At 36.4% G+C, this 21,427-nt stretch overlaps 1 protein-coding gene across 1 annotated transcript in view; it reads left to right on the top strand.

Annotated features, from left to right (window-relative positions):
- Positions 1-19,134, top strand: part of ADGRG7 (adhesion G protein-coupled receptor G7) — a 66,772-nt gene extending 47,638 nt beyond the window's left edge. The window contains exons 12-16 of the mRNA XM_077774943.1: positions 5,698-6,041; positions 6,971-7,067; positions 11,072-11,227; positions 13,279-13,435; positions 18,874-19,134. Coding sequence (XP_077631069.1) covers positions 5,698-6,041; positions 6,971-7,067; positions 11,072-11,227; positions 13,279-13,435; positions 18,874-19,134 — 1,015 coding nt within the window. The remainder of the gene's footprint in view (positions 1-5,697; positions 6,042-6,970; positions 7,068-11,071; positions 11,228-13,278; positions 13,436-18,873) is intronic.
- The last annotated feature ends 2,293 nt before the right edge of the window (positions 19,135-21,427 follow it).

Genomic DNA, 21,427 nt, shown 5'->3' with positions numbered 1-21,427 from the left:
GTGCTCTGTCTCTCTCAAAAATAAATACATATTTTTTTAAGAAATCTAACTTAAAAAACTACCTATAAATACATATTTCTTTACACCTTGACCTCCTCACTGAAGGTCCAATTTTTTAAAGCACTTGTTATTTTTTTCACATGCTACATTCTTAACAGTCCGTAAATATAAGTTTGTTATTTATTAGTTTACTTGGGTATTCTCTGTTTTTCCTATCACCATGAAAATCAATGAGGACAGTGAACTTTTCTGATTTTGTTGTTGCTATTGTTGCTTGTTTTGTTTTGACTAGTGTATCTCCAGGACTGAGCACAGTACCTGGCTCTTAGTAGAGGAATATCTGTAGAATAAGTGGGACTATTGAGTATATTCCTACGTGGTCCTCCTCCTCTCAAACTCAAGATGTCCCAAGATGAACTCATCTTTCTTTCAAAATTATTTCTCCCTACTAAATTCATTTGTAAGTGTTTTATCAGATGTGTAGATTCAGAAATTTTTATTTTGAAGGCATTGCTGTTTAAAAATATTTTCTGAAATTTTATTTAAAAAATTAAAACCACAGAAAAGTTGCTAAATTCTTCAAGCATTTCCTAGCAACAGGGGTATTCTCTTCAACAGTATAATACTATCAACCAATTTACCGTTGATATTACGGTGTCAGTATATAATACATATTCAAATTTCTTTAGTTGTCCCATTAATGTCCATTATAGCTGAGTGGTTTCTCCCCCCTAATTCATTTAGTTGTTATGTTTCTTTTTTTTTAAATTTTAAATGTCTATTTAATTTTGAGAGAGTGCTCGCTTCGGCAGCACATATACTAAAATAATTTTGAGAGAGAGAAAGAGACAGAGCACAAGTTGGGGATGGGGAGAGAGAGACACACACACACATAGAATCTGAAGCAGGCTCCAGGCTCTGAGCTGTCAGCACAAAGCCTGATGAGGGACTTGAACTCAGGAACTATGAGATTATGATCTGAGCCAACGTCAGACACTTAACTGACTGAGCCACTCAGGCACCCCAGTTGTCATGGCTCTTTAGTCTCATTTAGCCTAAAATACTTCCTTTGCTTTTTTGTTTGTTTTGGTCTGTCAGGACATTAAATCTTTTGAGATGTTCATGTCAGTTATATTGTAGAAAGTAGAATATTCACAGTTTAGGATTTGTCTGAAATGTTCCTCATGATTAGATGCAGGTTAGATATTTTTGATAAGAATACTAAATCATTAAGTCTTTTTCAGTGTTATATAGCAAGAAGCACATGATGTTAGTTTGTCCCATTATTGGTTGTATTAAATTGGATTCCTTGTTTACAGTGGTGTCTACAGGAATTCTCCACCCTAAAGGTTAATATTTTCCCCTTTGTAAGCAGTAAGTAATCCATGGGATGATACTTTAGAATTGTGTGACTATTCTGTTTCCCAGCTTTTACTCAATGGTTCTTATTGGAATATAGTATTACCCTGATGGTTGAAAATGATTCTCTCTCTCTTCCTTTGTAAAGAAGTGTACTCTCCAGTGTAATCAGAGGGAGTCTCTTCATGTTGTTTTGGCATGTCCCTATCAGTTTTTAAGCACTTTTTAATTTCAGGTACAGCAAGATGACGCAGGCACATTTTTCACTTTCTCTGCCTCATATTTAGAAAAAGCCATTTGTTCAAAGAGCCAGCACTCCTTTTGATTTCTCTTCTATACCTATCACACATAATGAATTTCTTGCCATTCACTGTAAGTTTTTATAATGAGTGCTAATTATGGGCCAAGCACCGTGTACAAACCGAATACCAAAATATGAACAAGCAAGTAAGCTCCCATCTCTCATGATATTTATATTCGTTGGCAAATACAGATGTTATACAAATATATACAGAATTAAATATAAGATTACAAATAGCAGTAAGTGCCTTGAATGAGCATTGCATGCCACGGAATTATGGGCCTGTTACGTAAAATGAAATGGTTCTTATATTTGTCCATTTATTTGTATTTTTTTAATGTTTATTTTTTGAGAGAAAGCAGTTGGGGGAGGGGCAGCAAGAGGGGGACAGAGGAACTGAAATGGGCTCTGTGCTAACACAGAGAACATGATGAGGGGCTCCAACTCACAAACTACAAATTGCAAGATCATGACCTGAGGTGAAGTTGGACACTTAACCAACTGAGCTACCTGGGCCCCCTTTTATTTGTATTTCTATCATAATCATACTTGAACAGTTTTTGAACCCATTTGAATAAGTTGCAGTAGCTACATAACTAGTTTCTTTGCCTAAAATTTCACTACTAGTGGTTTTCAGGTTTTTTTAATTCTCTATCAACATGTTTCTTAGCATAGTTATGCTGCCATATATGTTACTAAAACCACATCAGGAAACAAAAACAAAAATTAAAAAATAGTATTGACTTTTAATTGTGAATCAAATAGTTTTCTTTGTTCATGGACAAAGTCCCACATAATTATATATAAATTACATATAATATGTATAAGTTATAGAAAATTATATATAACTTATATATATAAGATATATAAGCTACATAATATATAAATTATAATACATTATATAATTATATATTATATAGAAAAATAACACAATATTAATGTACAGAATATAGTAATAAACAGAAGAGCCAGGCTATTTGAAAATAGCGTGTTCTCCCTGTGAATTACAATTTCTGTCTGAAATTGGAAAAAATTAGAAACTAACTTTGCTTTTATATAAAAGTATATTTATATACTTTTTGCAGTATATTTTTGAGTACTTTTTGCAGTTCTGGTCATTAAAACTTTCAAAAGACTGAGTGAGATTTTGAATTATTCAGAAAAATCTCAACTAAAACATCAAAAAGGTTAACAGAGTTCTGTTTAAATATAAACTTTTTATGCATTGTAGAAATCCAAAGACTGAGAAGGTTCATGATAAAATCATAGGGAATATGTAATTAGTAAGCAGACTTATTCATCAGATTTTGAGATATTAAAAATGGGTACTTGAAAATGTTAGAACTTTCAGCACAGTAATAAACTTAGGGAAATAGTTATTTGAAGAGGCCTTGTAGTCTGAAAAACCCAAAAGGGCTTAGATGGTAGCGAATGGAGATTCTTTAGCTTTCATTAATATAAGACTGCATACCATAGTATACAGAGACTAGTAATATGTCATTAAAGGGGCCTTAAGGATATATCTGCCTTTAACCATTAAGGCAAACAATACATGCACATTAAAGAGAATATGAAACCTCATATTTGAAATCAACATTATTTAGAGCAACCTTGAATTCTCTGCTAATCTGAAAATACACAGGTAGGCCACCACAGAACATACATGTGAGCATGAGCACACACACACATTCTCATTCTCTCTTTTTCTCTCTCCCACTGTCTTTTAAAGACTCCTGGTAAACAATGCCAGCTTGCAGACAAAATGAAAAAAGGCTGTTCTTTTCTAGCAAAGATCGTAGGTAAAGTTGAGAAGGAAAAAAACCCCAAAGGTTTAAAGAATACTTTGTTCTACCTCCCTATCCCAGAAATTATATCTTCAAACAAAGGAACAGTCTTCAAGCATGTTTTATATTATAAGGATCATCCAGAGCATCTTGACCATTTGACTGTCCAGCAAGTATTTCCTAAAATATCACCCTTGGAACACTAGTCTTTGGGAGATATTCCATCAAAAAGGGTTATGAACTGTCTTACAGAAAAGACACAGGTGAAATTTTGTTGAGTGTAAGCCTTTCAGAGGGATAATAATTGTCAGCCTTCTCAAATTATGAAGAATGTAATTAGTAGCAATAGACCATGAAACACATTTTAAATATTTTTACTTAATTTAAAATGTTTATGAGAACCTTACTCTTTAAATGTAATGTATGCTAAACATTATACCATTTTGTTTTAAACTTAAAAAAGTAGTTCAAAATTGTATTTGGCCTTATTCTTTTAAAATCCATACTTGTCTTTTTTCTATATAAAAGACTTTTTATTTTACTTATTTATTTTTTAAATGTTTATTTGTTTTGAGAGAGAGAATGTGTGTGTGTGTGTGTGTGTGTGTGTGTGTGTGTGTGTATGTGTGTGCTGGAGTGAGGGAGGGGCAGAGAGATTAGGAGAGAGGGAGAATCCCAAGCAGACTCCAGCTCTCAGCATAGAACGCCATAGAGGGCTCGGACCCACAAACCATGAGATCATGACCTAAGCTGAAATCCAGAGTTAGGTGCTTAACTGACTGAGCCACCCAGGTGTCCCTATATAAAATACTTTTTAAAATGCAAGACTTTTTCCTCTACATTTGAACACGTGTTCGCTTATTAATGTGAAATTTTTTCCCATTTTAAAATTTTAAAAAATCCATTTAGGGGCGCCTGGGTGGCTTAGTCGGTTAAGCGTCTGACTTTCGCTTAGGTCATGATCTCACGGTTCGTGGGTTTGAGCCCCGCGTCGGGCTCTGTGCTGACTGCCAGCTCAGAGCCTGGAGCCTGTTTCAGTCTGTGACTCCCTCTCTCTCTGACCCTCCCCTGCTCGCACTGTCTCTCTCTCTCTCCTAGAAATAAATAAAATATTTAAAAAAAAAAATCCATTTAGAGTCGTTCTATAGATAACATTTGTATATGTTTGCAAATCTGGAGTAGAACCTATTGTCTATTATGGTAGAAAAAACTGCCCTAAAAGTTACTGGCTTAAAACATTAATTTGTTATATCTAAGGACTTAACTTGGGCTCAAGTGGTCTTTCTTAGGGTCTCCTGTGAGACTGCAGTCAGATGGTGGGTGGAGCCCCAGATAATCTGGGGCTCATCAGGTATGCTGGGAGAGATGGGCCTTTCTCCCTCTCCACATAGTCCTAGAGCATTCCTATGTGGTTTCTTCAGCAGGTTAGCTAAACTTTTTACCTGGTGGCTCAGAACTTCCAGGAGCATGAAAGGAAAAGAAAGCTTGTTATGGGTTTCATGGGCAGAGTGCCTTTATGGGACATTTCCTCCATAAAAAAAAAAAAATTAGAAAATGTTTTACAACTGTATTGGTATAAAGGTGAATATATTAATATTATATGGTCATATTTGTTCTTTGACCTATAAAAGTTAATTCCTTTCCCTTTTGATTTTAAAAGGAGTTAAAACTTTGTTGTGGGCCATAAAAGTATCATTGGCCCTAAGCACTACTTTGCTGAATAAGTTGGCCCTGGCTTCCAGGCTTCTGGTGCATTTCATTAGGTAGATCAAGTCACAGGCTGGCCCTGAGGGGACTAGATACCAGATAGTAGAATCCAGTGGAAGTCTTCACTGCAGAATAAGGGGTCACCTTTGATTACAACAGAGTTTCAAGAAAGGATGTATCATGGGTGCCTGTGTGGCTTATTTCGAGCCTCATGTTGGGCTTCAAGCTGACAGCACGGAGCCTGCTTGGGATTCCCTCTCCCTCTCTCTCCTCCCTCCTCTGCTCTCTTTTTCTTCTCTTTTTCTCTCTCAATAAATAAATAAACTTAAAAAAAAGAAGAAAGGTTGTATTGAACTATGTTCTCTAACTCACTTCTCTGTGGAAATGAGAGGACAGTTGGGAAGGTAGTTTTACCAGCTGGCCCACTGGGCTGTGAGCTGAATTTACATTGAGTAATAATATTTCTTTGTTCATTCACAATTTCACTAGAGTTTATTTTTTGCAGCTGTTTTATTTATTTGTTTAATTATGTTTACTTGCTTTCAGGAACGTCAGAAAAACCTCAGTAACCTGGGTGTTCGTCAGCCTGTGCACATCAATGTTGATTTTTAACCTCCTCTTCGTGTTTGGAATTGAAAACTCCAATAGCGTAATAAAACATGATAGTGACAACAATAAGATGGACTCTACTGAAAATCAAATACCCGCTCAAGATACTGTTTTCATCTCGAATCCCACCTGCACTGTGGTGACTGCCTTGCTCCACTATTTCCTGTTAGTGACATTTACCTGGACCGGGATCAGTGCCGCCCAGCTCTATTTCCTGCTAATTAGGACCTTGAAGCCTCTACCTCAACATTTCATTCTGTTCATCTCTTTAATTGGATGGGGCAAGTGTTTGCTTTTCTACTTAGTCAGAAATTTAATTTTGTTGAAATAACTTAATTTAAACAAATACCTACTGAAGGCCTAAGAGCTCAAGTCCTTTAGGTAGGGGTGATGGAAAGCCAGCACCACCAGGAGTGCCTTCTGCCTGGCATTCACACTCCTGGGAAGCAGACAGATGTGATCAGGCAGCTGTACTAGTCACGTCGTAATCTTACCTCGAGATGGTAATTTCCTTTAATATCTCTAGTAGTTTGATTTGAAATTTAGACCACATATAATGAGTTTCCTAGATACTTTAAAATTTTTTTAATGTTTTTTTCTTAATTTATTTTTGAGAGAGAGAGATACAGCATGAGCAGGGGAGGGTCAGAGAGAGAGTGAGACACAGAATCCGAAGACAGGCTCCAGGCTGGTCAGCAGCATAGAGCCCAACATGGGGCTTGAACCCATGAACCATGAGATCATGACCTGAGCCAAAGTCAGATACTTAACCGAGTAAGCCACCCAGGTGTCCCTTCCCTAGCTACTTTAAAAGAAGTATTTCAAGAAAATCAGAGTGACTCTAAGAAAAATAATTTGAAAAATTTATTGGGTTCCAGAAAAGAATTGTGTTTGTGATACCTAAATTCAAATTTCTTCAAGTTAAAGAGGAATTAGGCCATTTAAGAATGGAAATTATGGTAAGTGTTACAAAGGAACCAGAAATAGTATCAGGTTAGTATGTACAGCCAACAATAAAAGAAAGAGACAAACAGTTACAGAAAAATTATGTCCCCCATTGACCTACATCTGTGGGTCATTTAGTACATTTAGAGTAGAAAGAATGACACAGTCTTAAAAATGGTCAGATGTATAATTCATTTGTGTTCTTTTATAATTAATTCCAGTCTTGAGTAAATTATTAATTTGGTGCCTCTCTTTTACCATATAGGAGTCCCAGCTGTAGTGGTGGTTCTGACAATAGGACTTATTTTTTCTCAGAATAAGGATAGGCCACATTGGGAGTTAAGCTACCGGCAAGAGGAAATGTAAGTTTACATTTTTAAAAAATGTTCATTTACTTGACATAAGAGTATAATTGTTCAGTGACATTGAATTCAAATATCAATGAACATATGAATCTCACTTTATAACTATCATATTATAAGTGGGTATTTCAAATTCTCAAAGAACACTTTATATTTTAAATATAGTGACATGAAAGTTTCCTATGATAAATCCTTTTGTAAAACAAGTAATTACCGTCTAAACTTATAATCTGAGCTTTCTTATATTAGCCTTGTCTTCTTTTATTAAGCCTGAAAATCATAGGACACAATATGTGTGATCCTTGGTAACCCTTTATCTTAGTTTTTTTTTTTTTTAATCTAGAAAATGGGAATAACAATTGATAGTAATACCCACTCTGAGGTCCTGGTGATGGGTCAAGCAAGTGTGAAAATATTTCATAACTTGAAAAGCACTATCCATTCTTATGACCAGTTCTATGTTGATAAGATTATAATGAACACTTGATGATGATTTATCACACATTACTAATTCTCCCTGTGATTATAGCGTGAATAATGAACTGTTACTAATGGAAATAACTGACTGTATGGTGTTTGCTCTTTATGTGAGTTAGGAGAGAAGAAATCTCAGCTGAACTCTTTACATGTGTCTCTGCTGCCAAACAGCAAATGCTCTTTAGTTTATCCTCCCTTTTCCTTTTATAATCCAGCCATTCTCACCCCCAGAACTACCTTAAGTCCCAAAGCAACTTAAAAAAAACACCACAGAATTCCAGGAAATATACCAGTACACCTAAGTAAAGTCTGTGGTGTCAGGGCATATGCCTAGTTCCAGGGCTGACCATGCCCAGCTGTAGATTCGGAGGCTATCTGCCTAGCTTGATTTTAGGGGCCAAACACTCCAGGTACTATTTTCTCTGTTTAATTAGGGTTAACTATCTTCTAATTAGTTAAAAATGTTTTAATTCCACAATTATAGAACAGGGGTAAGATGCAAATATCTCACGGGAGAGTTAATTCACTTCATATAGCATCACTGATTTCCTTCCCTAACCCTGGGACAGGGCTAGACAGGGCCTTTCCTGTAAAGGCCTTCAGGAGAAAGAAGCCTACCATCTTAAATAAATTCACATTGAGCTATAAATAATTGAGAGCAGATTCTTTCCTGAGTACGCTGTAGGTGTTAGGAAAGACACTGGGTGACTGATAATAAGAGAAGTTGGGTAGAGACAAAGGATGTTTAACATGAATATCTGCTTCATCTTGGACTCATCCCCCACCTTTCACCCTATACACGTGCATCAAGGGTCACATTTCTTCAGGATGTATGTGGAAAGAGAAGGGATTATTTTTGGTTTCTTGAGTTACCCTCCCAACAATTATATCACCATATCCCACACTCTCCCTTACTGCTCCCAGCTCCGCCGGTCATACATGAAACCTCTAACTCAGTTCCCCTCATATACTGCTATCTCTGCAAGGACCCAATTAAAGGGTGACTGCAGGGCAGTACATACTCCTCTTTAAAGCTCCATCCCCTGATTTTTGGTACTACCATCATATAGGTTGTTTCATACCCTTCTGAAGGATTGAGGTAACATGGGAAATTATAATGCCCAAGAGGGAAATTCTTTTCAACTGTATGCTGCATATGATAGAGCTATCTTCATGGTATGTTTCATGGCAAAATCACCATGGAATTAAACAGTCCATCTGAGGTCCACTTGTGATGCTCTCCAGACCTCAGGTCCATAGCCGTTCGTCAGATCAGTCTCCACACTGTGTGCTCTCCAATCTTAATTCTAGAAATTCCACTCCATACCTATAAGGGTTAGTCTGACTGTAGGAGCCATCCCTCTCTTAGACAGTCTATTTCTCAAAATGAGTTACTAAATTTAGAATAATAATAGGGGAGGCTATTATGAGAACAAATTCAACATGGCCATTTCTCTAGGAAGGACAAAGGAAAGAGGGAGTGAGGAGTCCTGTCCTAGTGCACACTTCCTGACGACCATGGGTATCTAAGCCTATTTCCCTTCCAGGTGTCCCCATTGGTATGAGGTGGCTGAGAAGTCATGTACACACACACATACACATCTATAGTACAAATAGTAATCCTCAGAAATTGTATTGTTGAAAGTAGAAACAACTCAAGACTCATTCAGGTAAGTCTGAACGCACACACAGACACACATACACACATGTATAGATACACACATATGTATATATATATATGTATATATATATTTGTCAAATTGTTTCATAATTAACAAGTCTGCCTTTACCCAATAGAGGTGTATTGTTCATTTTCTGTCTCTATCCTTTCCTCCCCTCTTAAACTGTGTTTCTCTAGACTGTCTAGATAAGAAATGTGTTCATCTCTTTCATTTAAAACTTTTCATAGCCACTTGTGGAGTACCTGGGTGGCTCAGTTGGTTAAGCATCTGACTTGGGCTCAGGTCATGATCTCACAGTTTGTGAATTTGAGCCCCATATCAGGCTGTGTGCAGACAGCTCAGAGCCTGGAGCCTGCTTCAAATTCTGTGTCTCCCCCGCTCTCTCTCTCGCCCCCTCTCAAAATAAATAAATGTTAAAAAATATTTTTTAAAGTAAAACTTTTGATAGCCACTTGCTTAGCCACCAAAGGAGCTTCTAGAGATTTGAAGCCCTCAGCAGGATTTCATTAAATTCTCAGCCAAGTGCTCTCCTATTTCTTCTGTGTAAGAGATAGCAAAATGGAGAATGGCAGGAGCATTGGCCTCCAGTTACAGATGAAAGGAAAGCCTAAATTCCTGAAGATAAACTTGCTCACTCTCATTATTTTAAGGATAGACCTATTCTATCTGTTAATGGATGAAGGCCCTCCTTTTTATTTTTTAATTCATTACAGAGATTTGAACATCTTCCCAGTTTCCTTCTAGGTCATTTGGATTTCTAATAACTTAAAATATAACAACATTTCAATGCAAAACAGTTTAGAAATCTTTTGACATGTATAATAATGGTGTTTTGCCTGCAGGGGAACAAAAACACACATTAACTGAAAGCCAAATATGTGCCAAATATTCTCACATTATTTTGTTAATAATAATGCCCACCTGGGGTGCCTGGGTGGCTCAGTCGGTTAAGCATCCGACTTGGGCTCAGGTCATGATCTCGCAGTTTGTGAGTTTAAGCCCTGCATCGGGCTCTGTGCTGACAGCTCAGAGCCTGGAGCCTGCTTCAGATTCTGTGTCTCCCCTCTCATAGATGAGAGAAAACACCACCAAAATCACCATCACCAATTGCAACAATAACAACAAAAAACCCAAAATAGATGCAGTTAGGTTAAATAACTATTAAAATATTTTTATAAAGTAAGAAACTATGTAAATACTTTATGGTATAACAAAATAATGGAGTAGTATGCAGCTATAAAAAATAATGAGGGCAATCTTTATAATCTTATCTGCAGTGATCTCCAACAGATGTTGTTAAGTAAGGTATAGAAGTATGACATATTATTATTTGTTTAAAAATCAGAAAAAAATTGATGGTGTATGCATAGCCCAAATCTGGAAGAATACACAAGAAACACTGATTAACACTGGAGATAGAAACTAGGTGACGAGGGATAGTTGTAGGAGGGATGGTTGTAGGAGTAGTTATCTCTCCCTGATGATTTGTACCTTTAAAATTTTGAGCCATTTGATGTGCTATATGTTCAAAAATGAAATAAAACAATAACTTGCCTAAAGTTAGACACCTAGTAATTGATAGAGTGACATGTAAATTTGGCTCTGCCTGACTGAAAAGCCACTTTCTTTCCAGTAGCCCGTACATCAAGAAATACAACAGAATTAATGCATTTCATTTTTTTTTCTAGTGGTGGAATTCTTGAAAGCCATTTCAAATATACAGTAGAGTGCAAAGGGATATTGGCTTTTAGCAGTTCTTTCAGTAAAATGAATGTCAGTAATGTTAATAACATAGAGAATGGTATGTATACCTTTTGTAGTCTACTAATTTTTTTCTCTCCATAGTTGCTGGCTGGCAATTCAAGAAAAAAATAATCTTGTAACTAGTCCATTTTTGTGGTCATTCATCTTACCTGTGACTCTTATCCTCATCCACAATATTGTTGTATATATTATCATCATAGTCAAAGTGATATGGAAGAATAATAACAATCTGACAAGGTAAGATTACCCATTACTGGGAAACTTCAGGCCTACTCATCTGATATATAATACAGTACTATAATATGTCCAGAGTCCCCAAAAGAATTTTCAGACTCTGGTACAATGGCAAGAATATGTCGTTTGCAAGGCAGATTTTCTTTTAAACTTGTCTCCGAAAGTAGATCTTCCCTTCATCTTCAGTGCATTATATACATGCTTTTGTGCTCTATGAGCCTAATTAAAAACTAAGCCCATAGACTTTAAGAAAAAAAAAATTTCTTTGCCAATCTCTATTCAAGAAATCAGATTTGAATAATTAAAGAAGTTGGAAGATTGTGAGGAGATGCTGGTAACTGTATAGCTGCAGGCTATATTTTACACGTGTTTCTTGAATCTGATAATGGCTTTAAGTTTTTAAAATTTGTTTAAAACATTAAAAATTGGGAGATTTCACTTAAAAATTATATTTTCTTTTGAAAAAATTAGAACATCTGGCAACATTGGGTCTACATTTCCTGCAGGGGTGATGTATGCTCCCTGGATTCTCTGGATTATCAGTTCCCATGTATATTGCTTCTCTCCGTTCTATAACCTTTCTGACTCCAATAAGCATTTTCATTGTCATACCTGGTAAACAAAAGAGCTTTCAGTTGGAGAGGCAAATAACAGAAACCATGACACAAATATACTGTCCTTATCCCCGCCTTCTACAATGCAGATTGATAGAACATAGTGCTAATGAAGCCATGAATCCAGGAGGTTTAATTTTATAAGACTGTGTTTACCCCAGTACATCCTTTATAAGCACATCTGTGAGCTTTGTTGGTCACCAAATGGATCCATTTGGTATGATCAGATGGGAGAAAACTGTCATTAGTGGGAATATCATCTTAAATATGTGCTTTATTGATCAAGAGTAAGTATCCTCTTTCTTATCTGAATGATAGTCCATATTGAGAGGCAATGTGAGGAGAAAAGACTGTCATTGGTCATCTTTCCAACGTTTACTTTACTAGTAATGCAGAAAAATCTTTGTAAAATCTTCTTAGTCTAATTGCATGTTAGTTATATTTACTTTGTACAAAACAGTATCATTTTGGCCACAGATACCAACAAATTTGTATTTCTAATTTTAGAGGGTAGATCATGGTTCTTAACTTGGCTTAGTTACAGTGAAAATCAGGTCACAATTTAATTATTTAACAAATTATCTTTCATGTATCAGTTAGCTTTTGCTGAATAACAAACCACCCCAAACTTTTAGCTTGGAGTGACAAATATTTATTTTTCATAAATTTGAGTATTTATCAGGTAGTTGTTCTGGTCTTGGATGGCTTGAATATGGATGGATGATCTAAGATGACTAATTTTTGTGCCTGATGGTGTTTGGTTGGTTGGTTTAGAGTGGGAGCTGCTCAACTGGGAAATCTAAGCTCTGCTCCATGTAGTCTCTCATCATCGATTAGTCCAGTTTAGGCTTCTCAGCTTAGTGAAGTCAGGATTCCAAAGAACAATTTAAAAAAGGCCAGTTCTACTGAGCAAAATGCATTTAAGCTTCTGCTTGTGTAACAATTGCTAACATCCCAGTGTAAGTCATATGACTGAGCCCAGATTCCTACATTTCTACATTTTAATACTCTGTCATTCCCATACCAACCTGCATCATAGGAAAGTCCCAGATGCCCAGAAAAGGAATTGCACACTGGCTGATACACAAAATAATTACCAAACTAAAATTCCTTTCCAAACAAAAAATTGATTTTGTGTGTGTGTGTGTGTGTGTGTGTGTGTGTGTGTGTGTGAAATTTGACTGCAGTAGTATTAAGGGACTGTTTATGCCTGAGCTTTTAAGCAGGTATCACGTTATTTACAAATAAAACTTGCTAAGTCATATTTTATCCAGACATAGGCCTAACATGGTTTTTCCACTTAATACATAATAGTGTTAAATAGTGTGTATGGACAGCTGAATATGTATTCTCAATTAGAGGGTAACTATAATATTAATAAATAAAATTATATTAGTAAGTAAAAAGCTCCTATTTTCTTTCTTCCTTTCTTTTACCTAGCACAAAAAAGGTTTCAACACTAAAGAAGATAATTCGTATGTTATCAATTGCAGTTGTGTTTGGAATTACCTGGATTCTGGCATACCTTATGCTAATTGATAATAATTACGCCAGACTTGTCTTCAACTACCTGTTCTGCCTTTTCAACACTACTCAGGTATGGTGTGGGTTAGTCTGAAAGTAGCACACCATGCAGTGGTGGAGATGATATCACCCTGGACTAACCCGAAGTTTTCTTCTTTTAAAACCTTGAAGGTCATTGTTTAGTTACATTTTAGGAGACTCTATTTTTAGTACATTTTGAAGGAAGAGGAAAGACATCTCTTTATGACCTACCTATTATGTCCTTTCCTGGAGTGGAGTTCATAGAATATAATTATAGTAGGGTTGGACCATGTTATTCCCTCTTCTCTAAGCAGAAGAGATTTTGTCCAGCAACTGGCTTGGCCAACACCTTCTGATTCCTGGCCTCCCATGCAATAGGTTCAAGGCAGCCCCTCACCATGGTTGACATGGACAATGTTACAATTATTGCTGGAGCTTAAACCCCTGTGGGATTGGCTGAATTTTTTTCTTTCTCTCTCTCTTTTTTTACAATTTTATAAGATTATGTGTCTTATCTTTAAAAAAACCTTTTATTGTGGAATAATTGGGAATAATTACAGATATAATGGTATTTATTTATTTATTTATTTTTAATATAATTTATTGTCAAGTTGTCTACCATACAGTATATACAGTGTGCTCTTGGTTTTGGGGGTAGATTCCCATGGCTTTTAGCTTAGATATAACACCCAGTGCTCATCCCAACAAGCGTCCTCCTCAATGCCCATCACCCATTTTCCCCTCTCCCCTATCCCCCTTAAACATTCAAATTGTTCTCTGTATTTAAAAGTCTCTTATGGTTTGCCTCCCTCTCTGTAACTATTTTTCCCCTTTCCTTTACCCATGGTCTTCTGTTAAGTTTCTTAAGACCCACATGAAAACATATGATATCTTTCTCTGACTGATTTATTTTACTCAGCATAGTACCTTCCAGTTCCATCTATGTTGCTTCAGATGGCATGATTTCATTCTTTCTCACTGCCACGTAGTATTCCATTGTATATAAAAATATATGTATATATATTATATATATAAATGTAGGTATGAATGTATCCATTCATCTGCTGATGGACATTTAGGATCTTTCCATAATTTGGCTACTGTTGAAAGCACTGCTATAAACATTGGGGTACACGTGCCCCTTTGAATCAGCACTCCTATATCCTTTGGATAAATTCTTAGCAGTGCTATTGCTGGGACATAGGGTAGTTCTATTTTTAATTTTTTGAGGGACCTCCAAATAGTTTTCCAGAGTGGCTGCACTAGCTGGCATTCCCACCAACAGTGCAAGAGGGTTCCCTTTTCTCCATATCTTCTCCAGCATCTGTTGTTTCCTGAGTTGTTAATTTTAGCCACTCTGACTGGTGTGAGGTGATATCTCAGTGTGGTTTTTGATTTGTATTTTCCTGATGATGAGTGATGTTGAGCATCTTTTCATGTGTGTGTTGGCAATCTGGATGTTTTCTTTGGAGAAGTGTCTATTCATGTCTTCTGCCCATTTCTTCACTGGATTATATGTTTTTTGGGTGTTGAGTTTGGTAAATTCTTTATAGATTTTGGATACTAACTCTTCATCCAATATGTCATTTGCAAATATCTTTTCCAATTCTATTGGTTGCCTTTTAGTTTTATTGATTGTTTCCTTTGCAGTGCAGAAGCTTTTTATCTTGATGAGGTTCCAATAGTTCATTTTTATAACTTTTTAAATTAAGGTGTATAACATAATGATTTGATATACATATACATTATTGAGTGACATTGGCATAATCCGTGTAGATTGTTTGCTTATAGGCTTTAAAATCCTGAAGTGATGACTTTAATTCTAGCTTTAAAAATTCAACTATTAATTTAAAAAAAATATATATAATTTAATCAAATTAAATAGAATTATAGTTTTGTAAGTTTGTTTGTCCTCTTTCTTCTTGTACTCAGAAATGAACTTTTTATGTATAAAAGTTTTATTTACTTAACTAGATTTTCAGTTCTCTCATTCAAGAAACATGCTTGTGTGTATCTTTTACAGTAGATAACATTTTGCTTAATATCAGTATGGACTATACTTGTCTAATATTTTGTGAAGAAACTGCAGTGTTTGATGATGATCTTGTCACTGACAGTAGTAACCACTGTGTGAAGCTGCTATCATGTTGGTTGTTTCTGGCCATCCTCAAATATCACTGAGGAGGCAAGTCTTTGATACAAAATGGAAACTATTGGAAGAGCATTACATAAATTTGCCTGGACCACAAATTATGAAAGTCTGTACAGTGCCATGTGGGAGCTGTTTGGCTGTTTAAATTGCTACCACCGTGTTTAATGTTTGTAAGCACTTCACCCTCTATTCCTGGTAGCCCTCTCCAGTGCCTTTTGAGAATTAGTGCCTCAGACACTGGATGTGTGCCTGCCACTAAATTTAAATGGATATAAGGCAGTTTTCCACTGCTGTCAACACCCAGTGGAAATTCCCTAAGGGAAATAAAGAGGATAAACATAGTCTGGGTTATCAATAGGATAAACTTAGTCTCATGGGCTTGTTGCCTAGAGTGATGAGAAGTTTAGAAAAGTACCAGAAAGAAGGTATAGTCAAAGATATTCTCTTCTCCGTGATATGAGTGGCACATTACAAAATAGAGGCTCATTACGAAATGTTAATACTATCTAGCAAAATTGAGGGTGGCCATATGACAAGAGAACTGGGCTAAAAGGAGAGTTAGGATATGTTCCAGCTTTACCATTAATGATTCATATGATTTTAGCAAAGTCATACAACCTCTCTGAGTGAGGTATGTAAAATATAAAATGGACGAGGGTGCTAAAATTGACACTGTGTTTCTCAAAGTGGGTCTGAATATTGCATAGGTCAGAATTTACATAGTATACTAAAATGTTTACTTCTAGGCCTCATCCCTTACCTAGAAAATCAGAATCTACAGGGTAAGAACTAGGAATCTTCACTTTAAACAAGGGTTTGATTTTTATGTACACCAAAATGAGTAGTTTACATGTAAGGCTCCTTCTAGATTTAGAATGCTATAATTCTAATGGACAGTTACTACGTGCTATAGATATTACTTAAAAACACAATTCAATCTTTTTGCTAGTGAGAATTAGTTTAATCCATGCATTTTGTCTTTTTTGATAACACTTTAGGATTTTAGGGAGTATAGAAATATTGGGATGCCACTCAGACAGTTTCACAGGATGGTGTCTTTATGAATTCTCAATGGTCTAGGTCTTTTCCTAATTGTTGCACAAGAAGACATCCATCCAGTCTTGTCTTTACCTTAGAATTTAAAGATGAAATAGTGTACTTCACAAAGAGTACCAGATTTCTCACGTCTTCCAAATAAATCTCTCTTCCTTGAACAATCAGGATGGTCAGTGGACACTTTTGTGTCCCTATGCATACTTCCTTGTGTCATCAAGGCCTTCCCCAGACAAATAGGTACCACCTGTTGGATAACAATCAAGTTAATTTTCCTGATTTTGGCCAGATAACTGGTCTGTCTCTTGCCAATGTGTATTGATTTTATGATACATAGACTCTCAGGGTCTTTGGGTTATCTTACCACAGTACCAAACGTCTCCTACAATAGTATTCATAGGATATGGTTCTAGAAATAAATAGGCTTGAGCTCTATTTATGCTCAAGATGCCAGGTTGGAGACATGATGGATTTTTAAAAATAGCTTTTAAATTTGAAATAGTGTAAAACAAGAAGTTGCAAAATAGTATAGAGTTCACATGTACTCTTTTCCCAGCTTTTGCCAGTGATATCTTTTATAACCCTAGTACATTGTCAAAATCAAAAAGTGAACATTGGCACAATACTATTACTCAACTATTCATATTATTTAAACTGTTATTTCCACAAAGGATATTTATGAGAAATTAACAGGCCAACACTTAGATGCTATCATATACTTTATAATATCTTTCTATTGTAGTTATAAGCAAGAGGTTGAGTAGTATATTGGAGAGAAAAGTTTTGGAACCAAATGGAGTTGAGTTCAACTCAAGACTATACTGATTACTAGTTGGGTAATCTTAGGTTAGTTACTTAATTTATCTGAGCAATAGTTTTCTCACCTAACATGGGGATAGTAAGGACAGTAAGGCTCATTTTATAGAGTTGGTGTTAGGATTAAATGATTAGGATTAAAGGAAAAGTGGTGTCTGATACCAATAAGACTTCATTAATTCATAGTTTTTATTTTAAAAGTGTATAGAAAATAGTACTCAGTCTTTTATGGACTAATTTCTCATGCACATCTGAACTTTATATGTAAAGGACAGAAAAGCAACAAATAGAAGTGCTTAAAAACTTTTTTTGTCCTTAAATGCACTAATTTTTTAGTTATATTACTAAAACTCCAAGAAATGTACAGTCATAATGTTAGAACTGGAAGAAGAATTAGGTAACCCATAATCAATCTACCTCCTTCAGAAATAAAAAACCAAACAGGTTAGGAAAAGAATGAAATTACTCTGCCATACTAAAACATAAAATATTTGGTCTTTGTCCTCAGGTCCTGACACAGAGTTCCTAAAATCCTTGAAATCTTTGGAGTGATATGAGTTTTTTTTGTGTGCTAATGAATGACTGGTGGTTGGGGTCCCTGGAAAGCTTTAGGCTGGAGGCTTATTGCCAGAAAGACCAAACCTTGATTTGAAGCTTGGAACTTTCAGCCCTACCCCTCAACCTCCAGGAAAGTTAGAGGGGCAGGAGATGGTCACCAATGGCTGATGAGTTAATTACCAAACCTGCATAATGGAACCTCCATAATAAACCCTAAATGAAGGGGTTTGGAGAGCTTCTGGGTTGGTGAACATATTGAAGTGCTGGGAGGGTGGTGCACCTGGACAGAGAATGGAAGCTCCATGCCCCTCCCCTCACACCTTGTTCTATGATCTCTTCTATTTGGCTGTTCCTGGGTTGTATCCTTTATAGTAAACAGTAAAGACCTTTCTGGAGTTCTGTATTTCTAGCAAATTATCAAATCTGAAGTGGGGAGGTGGGTTATGGGAACCCCTGTCATGGAGTCAAGTCAGACAGAAGTGTGGGTAATGTGGAGACCCAATATTTGCCACTAGCATCTGAAGTGAAGGCAGGCATGGGCCTGAGCCTTAACCTGTGGAATTTGACACTAACTCTGGGTTGTTAGTGTCAGAATTTAATTGAGTTGTAGGACACCCAGTTTCTGTCAGGAAGAAAAAGAGCATCTCAGTTACATAGCCAACATGTGGTAAACTCAGACCTGAATTCAGATCTTCCAATTCTTCTTCCTACATGTAGCACTTCATATATGAGAAGAATGTGGTCTCAACACCATGAGACAACAAAGTGCACAGCAGCTGCAGATGTAATCACTCTAACTGGGGAGTTGTTGAGCATGATGAGAAGGGTATCTGGCAGAGTAAAATAAATCACTTCCCTGAGTCTGTTATGTCAACACTGATCTAACATTAAATTATTATTCTATCTGCCAGGGATTGCAAATTTTTATCCTCTATACTGTCAGAACAAAAATCTTCCAGGAAGAAGCTTCCAAAGTGCTGAAGTCACTGTCGCTGTCCACTGGGAGAATGAAGTCGATGCCATCAACAGTCTCACTGAGGCTGCGTGTGAGGATGTATAACATGATCAGATCATTTCCATCCCTAAATGAACACTTTAGACTGCTGGAGCCATCTGTAATTACAGAGGAAACTACACTCTCTGAAAGTGACCAAGCAAACCCAAGCATCTAGATTGTAAGACTATTAGCTTTTGTAATCCTCTTTTTATTTAACTCATGTTAAGTTTTGTTTATTCTGTTTCTTTCCTTTATTACTCAGTTCTCCCAGAAAGTCTCCCTCAACATACTTTGCTAAAGGCTAATAATCAGGTAAAACCTGCTGTTTATTATCATCAGAGATAATGGATTTGGAAGTTTATCTATTATTCAATAGATTCTTACCTGAATGAGGTGAAGAATTCCACCCAGCATTCAAGATAATTTAAGATTATAATTGCCACTTATATCATAAAGTCTATGTGACAAACTTTAGTAAAACAAATTATTTTACAGTTTACTAAAAAGGACATGAGGAGGAGGGTGCCTGGGTACCTCAGTTGGTTAAGCTTCTGACTCCTGGTTTCTGCTCAGGTTATGATCTCATAGTTTTGTGAGTTCGAGCCCCACATCAGGCTCTGCACTAGCAGCATGGAGCTTGCTTAGGATTCTCTCTCTTTCCCTCTCGCTCTGTCCCTTCCACACTTGCTCTGTTTCTGTCTCTCTCAAAATAAATAAACTTAAAAAAAAGGAAATGAGATAAATTTCCCTTACAGAACAAAATGACTCCTAATGAACACTGTACAGAGTTGCTTGTATATATAATACTTTTTATTTGTGAATATTTTAATTTATATGTGCTTATACTTTGATTTCTACTTAATATTGTGTCAGTTTAATCTCTGGAAAGGGATATTTTTTCAAAAAATTGCATGTTTTGTGAACAGAGGAAGTGGCAGTATAAGAAATGGGCAGTGAGGGCCACCTGGATGGATCAGTTGGTTAAGCATCTGACTTCAGCCTAGGTCATGATCTAGACACTCCGGAGTTTGAGCCCCCTGTTGGGCTCTGTGCTAACAGCTCCAAGCCTGGAGCCTGTTTCAGATTCTGTGTCTCCCTCTCCCTCTCTCTGTTCCTCTCCCACTCATGCTCTCTCTCTCTCTCAAAAATAAATAAACATTAAAAAAAATTTTTTTAAAAAGGAATGGGCAGTGAGACACAAAAAGATGAGATGGTTACTAAAGCTTCTGTGTATTTCCCTCTGCTTCTTGATACATCTGTGCTTTTACTGTGCTTTTATTGATGAAGAGACACCGAGACTCCAGAGATGAAAAGTTAGTCACAACCACCACTTACAACTTTTCAAAGATTTAGCTGCTCATGGAATTTCAAACACTTGAATTATGAAAGGCTCCTGAATAAAAATGACCTCCACTCCTAGGGAGCATTCCTACTGAACTTAGGAGATGCAGTCTTTGAATTGTGGTGTTCTATTGTGTCATAAACTAGGCAACTGCTATGAGTGTGCTGAACTAAGGGACTAACAAATGTCATGTGAGCTGTGACATACCCTTCTCACCACACCCTAGGAAACATGTGATTTTTTAATAGAAATGGTTGTAAATGAATGTTGAATAACTAGACTAGCCAAGAGCCTATTCATCTGCCATAATAACTGAGACCTTACATGGTAACGGGAAAAAGTAAAGGGAAAAGGCTAAAGAAGAAAGCGGTTCTCAGAAGTCAGTATTTTTAGTGGTGCTATAATAATATCCCTAGATAGGGGCTGGGCGCTGGGAAGATTGTTAAGATGTGGGTGATCAATTCTATATCCCCAAATTTATGTTCAAATGAAAGTAAACTTAAGTGAGGGCCACTTTAAAGTGAAAAAAAAAAAATCACCAAAGAGCCTCACTTAGCTTCAGAGTGTAGGATGTGTGTTCTGTGGGTGAGTTTGGTTTTCTTATCACTTTTTCAGTCTTCTTGGGGGTATAGCAACCAAAATTCCATATAATTTTCCTGGAATGGCTGTACCAAAAAATGTGCAAACTTTACATACATATTGTAGAGGATAACTTTACATACATATTGTGGAGAATAAGTTAGGCAGACGTTGATGTTCCTCTATCTACCCTGAAATCCTACCACTTATAAATAATTCTACTGATTTAAACCTTTCCCTCATGCAGTGGTCAGGAAGTTTAGTGGCAGAAATCAACTGAAAGTAGGTTAAGGGTCAAAGACAATTTTATGACTCAATTAATTATAAAGTCCAAGGGCTGAGTTGGTTTTGGGTGGAGTGACTATAAACTCTACTTTGCCTGAGCCAGTCCTAATTTGTACCTTTTATTCTGACTTATGTATTACTAGCAGCCCCTTTTACTCTCAAGTGTCCTGGTTTAGAGAATAACATATATGATGATATAATGTTAGGTCTAGAGTTCAAAAGCAAGGAGTTCAAAGAATGTGTTAGGGTTCTTTTTCTTTCC

Source organism: Crocuta crocuta, unplaced genomic scaffold (assembly GCF_008692635.1).
Source record: "Crocuta crocuta isolate KB4526 unplaced genomic scaffold, BGI_CrCroc_1.0 scaffold6, whole genome shotgun sequence".
Taxonomy (NCBI): domain Eukaryota; kingdom Metazoa; phylum Chordata; class Mammalia; order Carnivora; family Hyaenidae; genus Crocuta; species Crocuta crocuta.
Note: the sequence above shows the minus strand (reverse complement) of the source record. Positions and strands in the feature narration are given on the sequence as shown.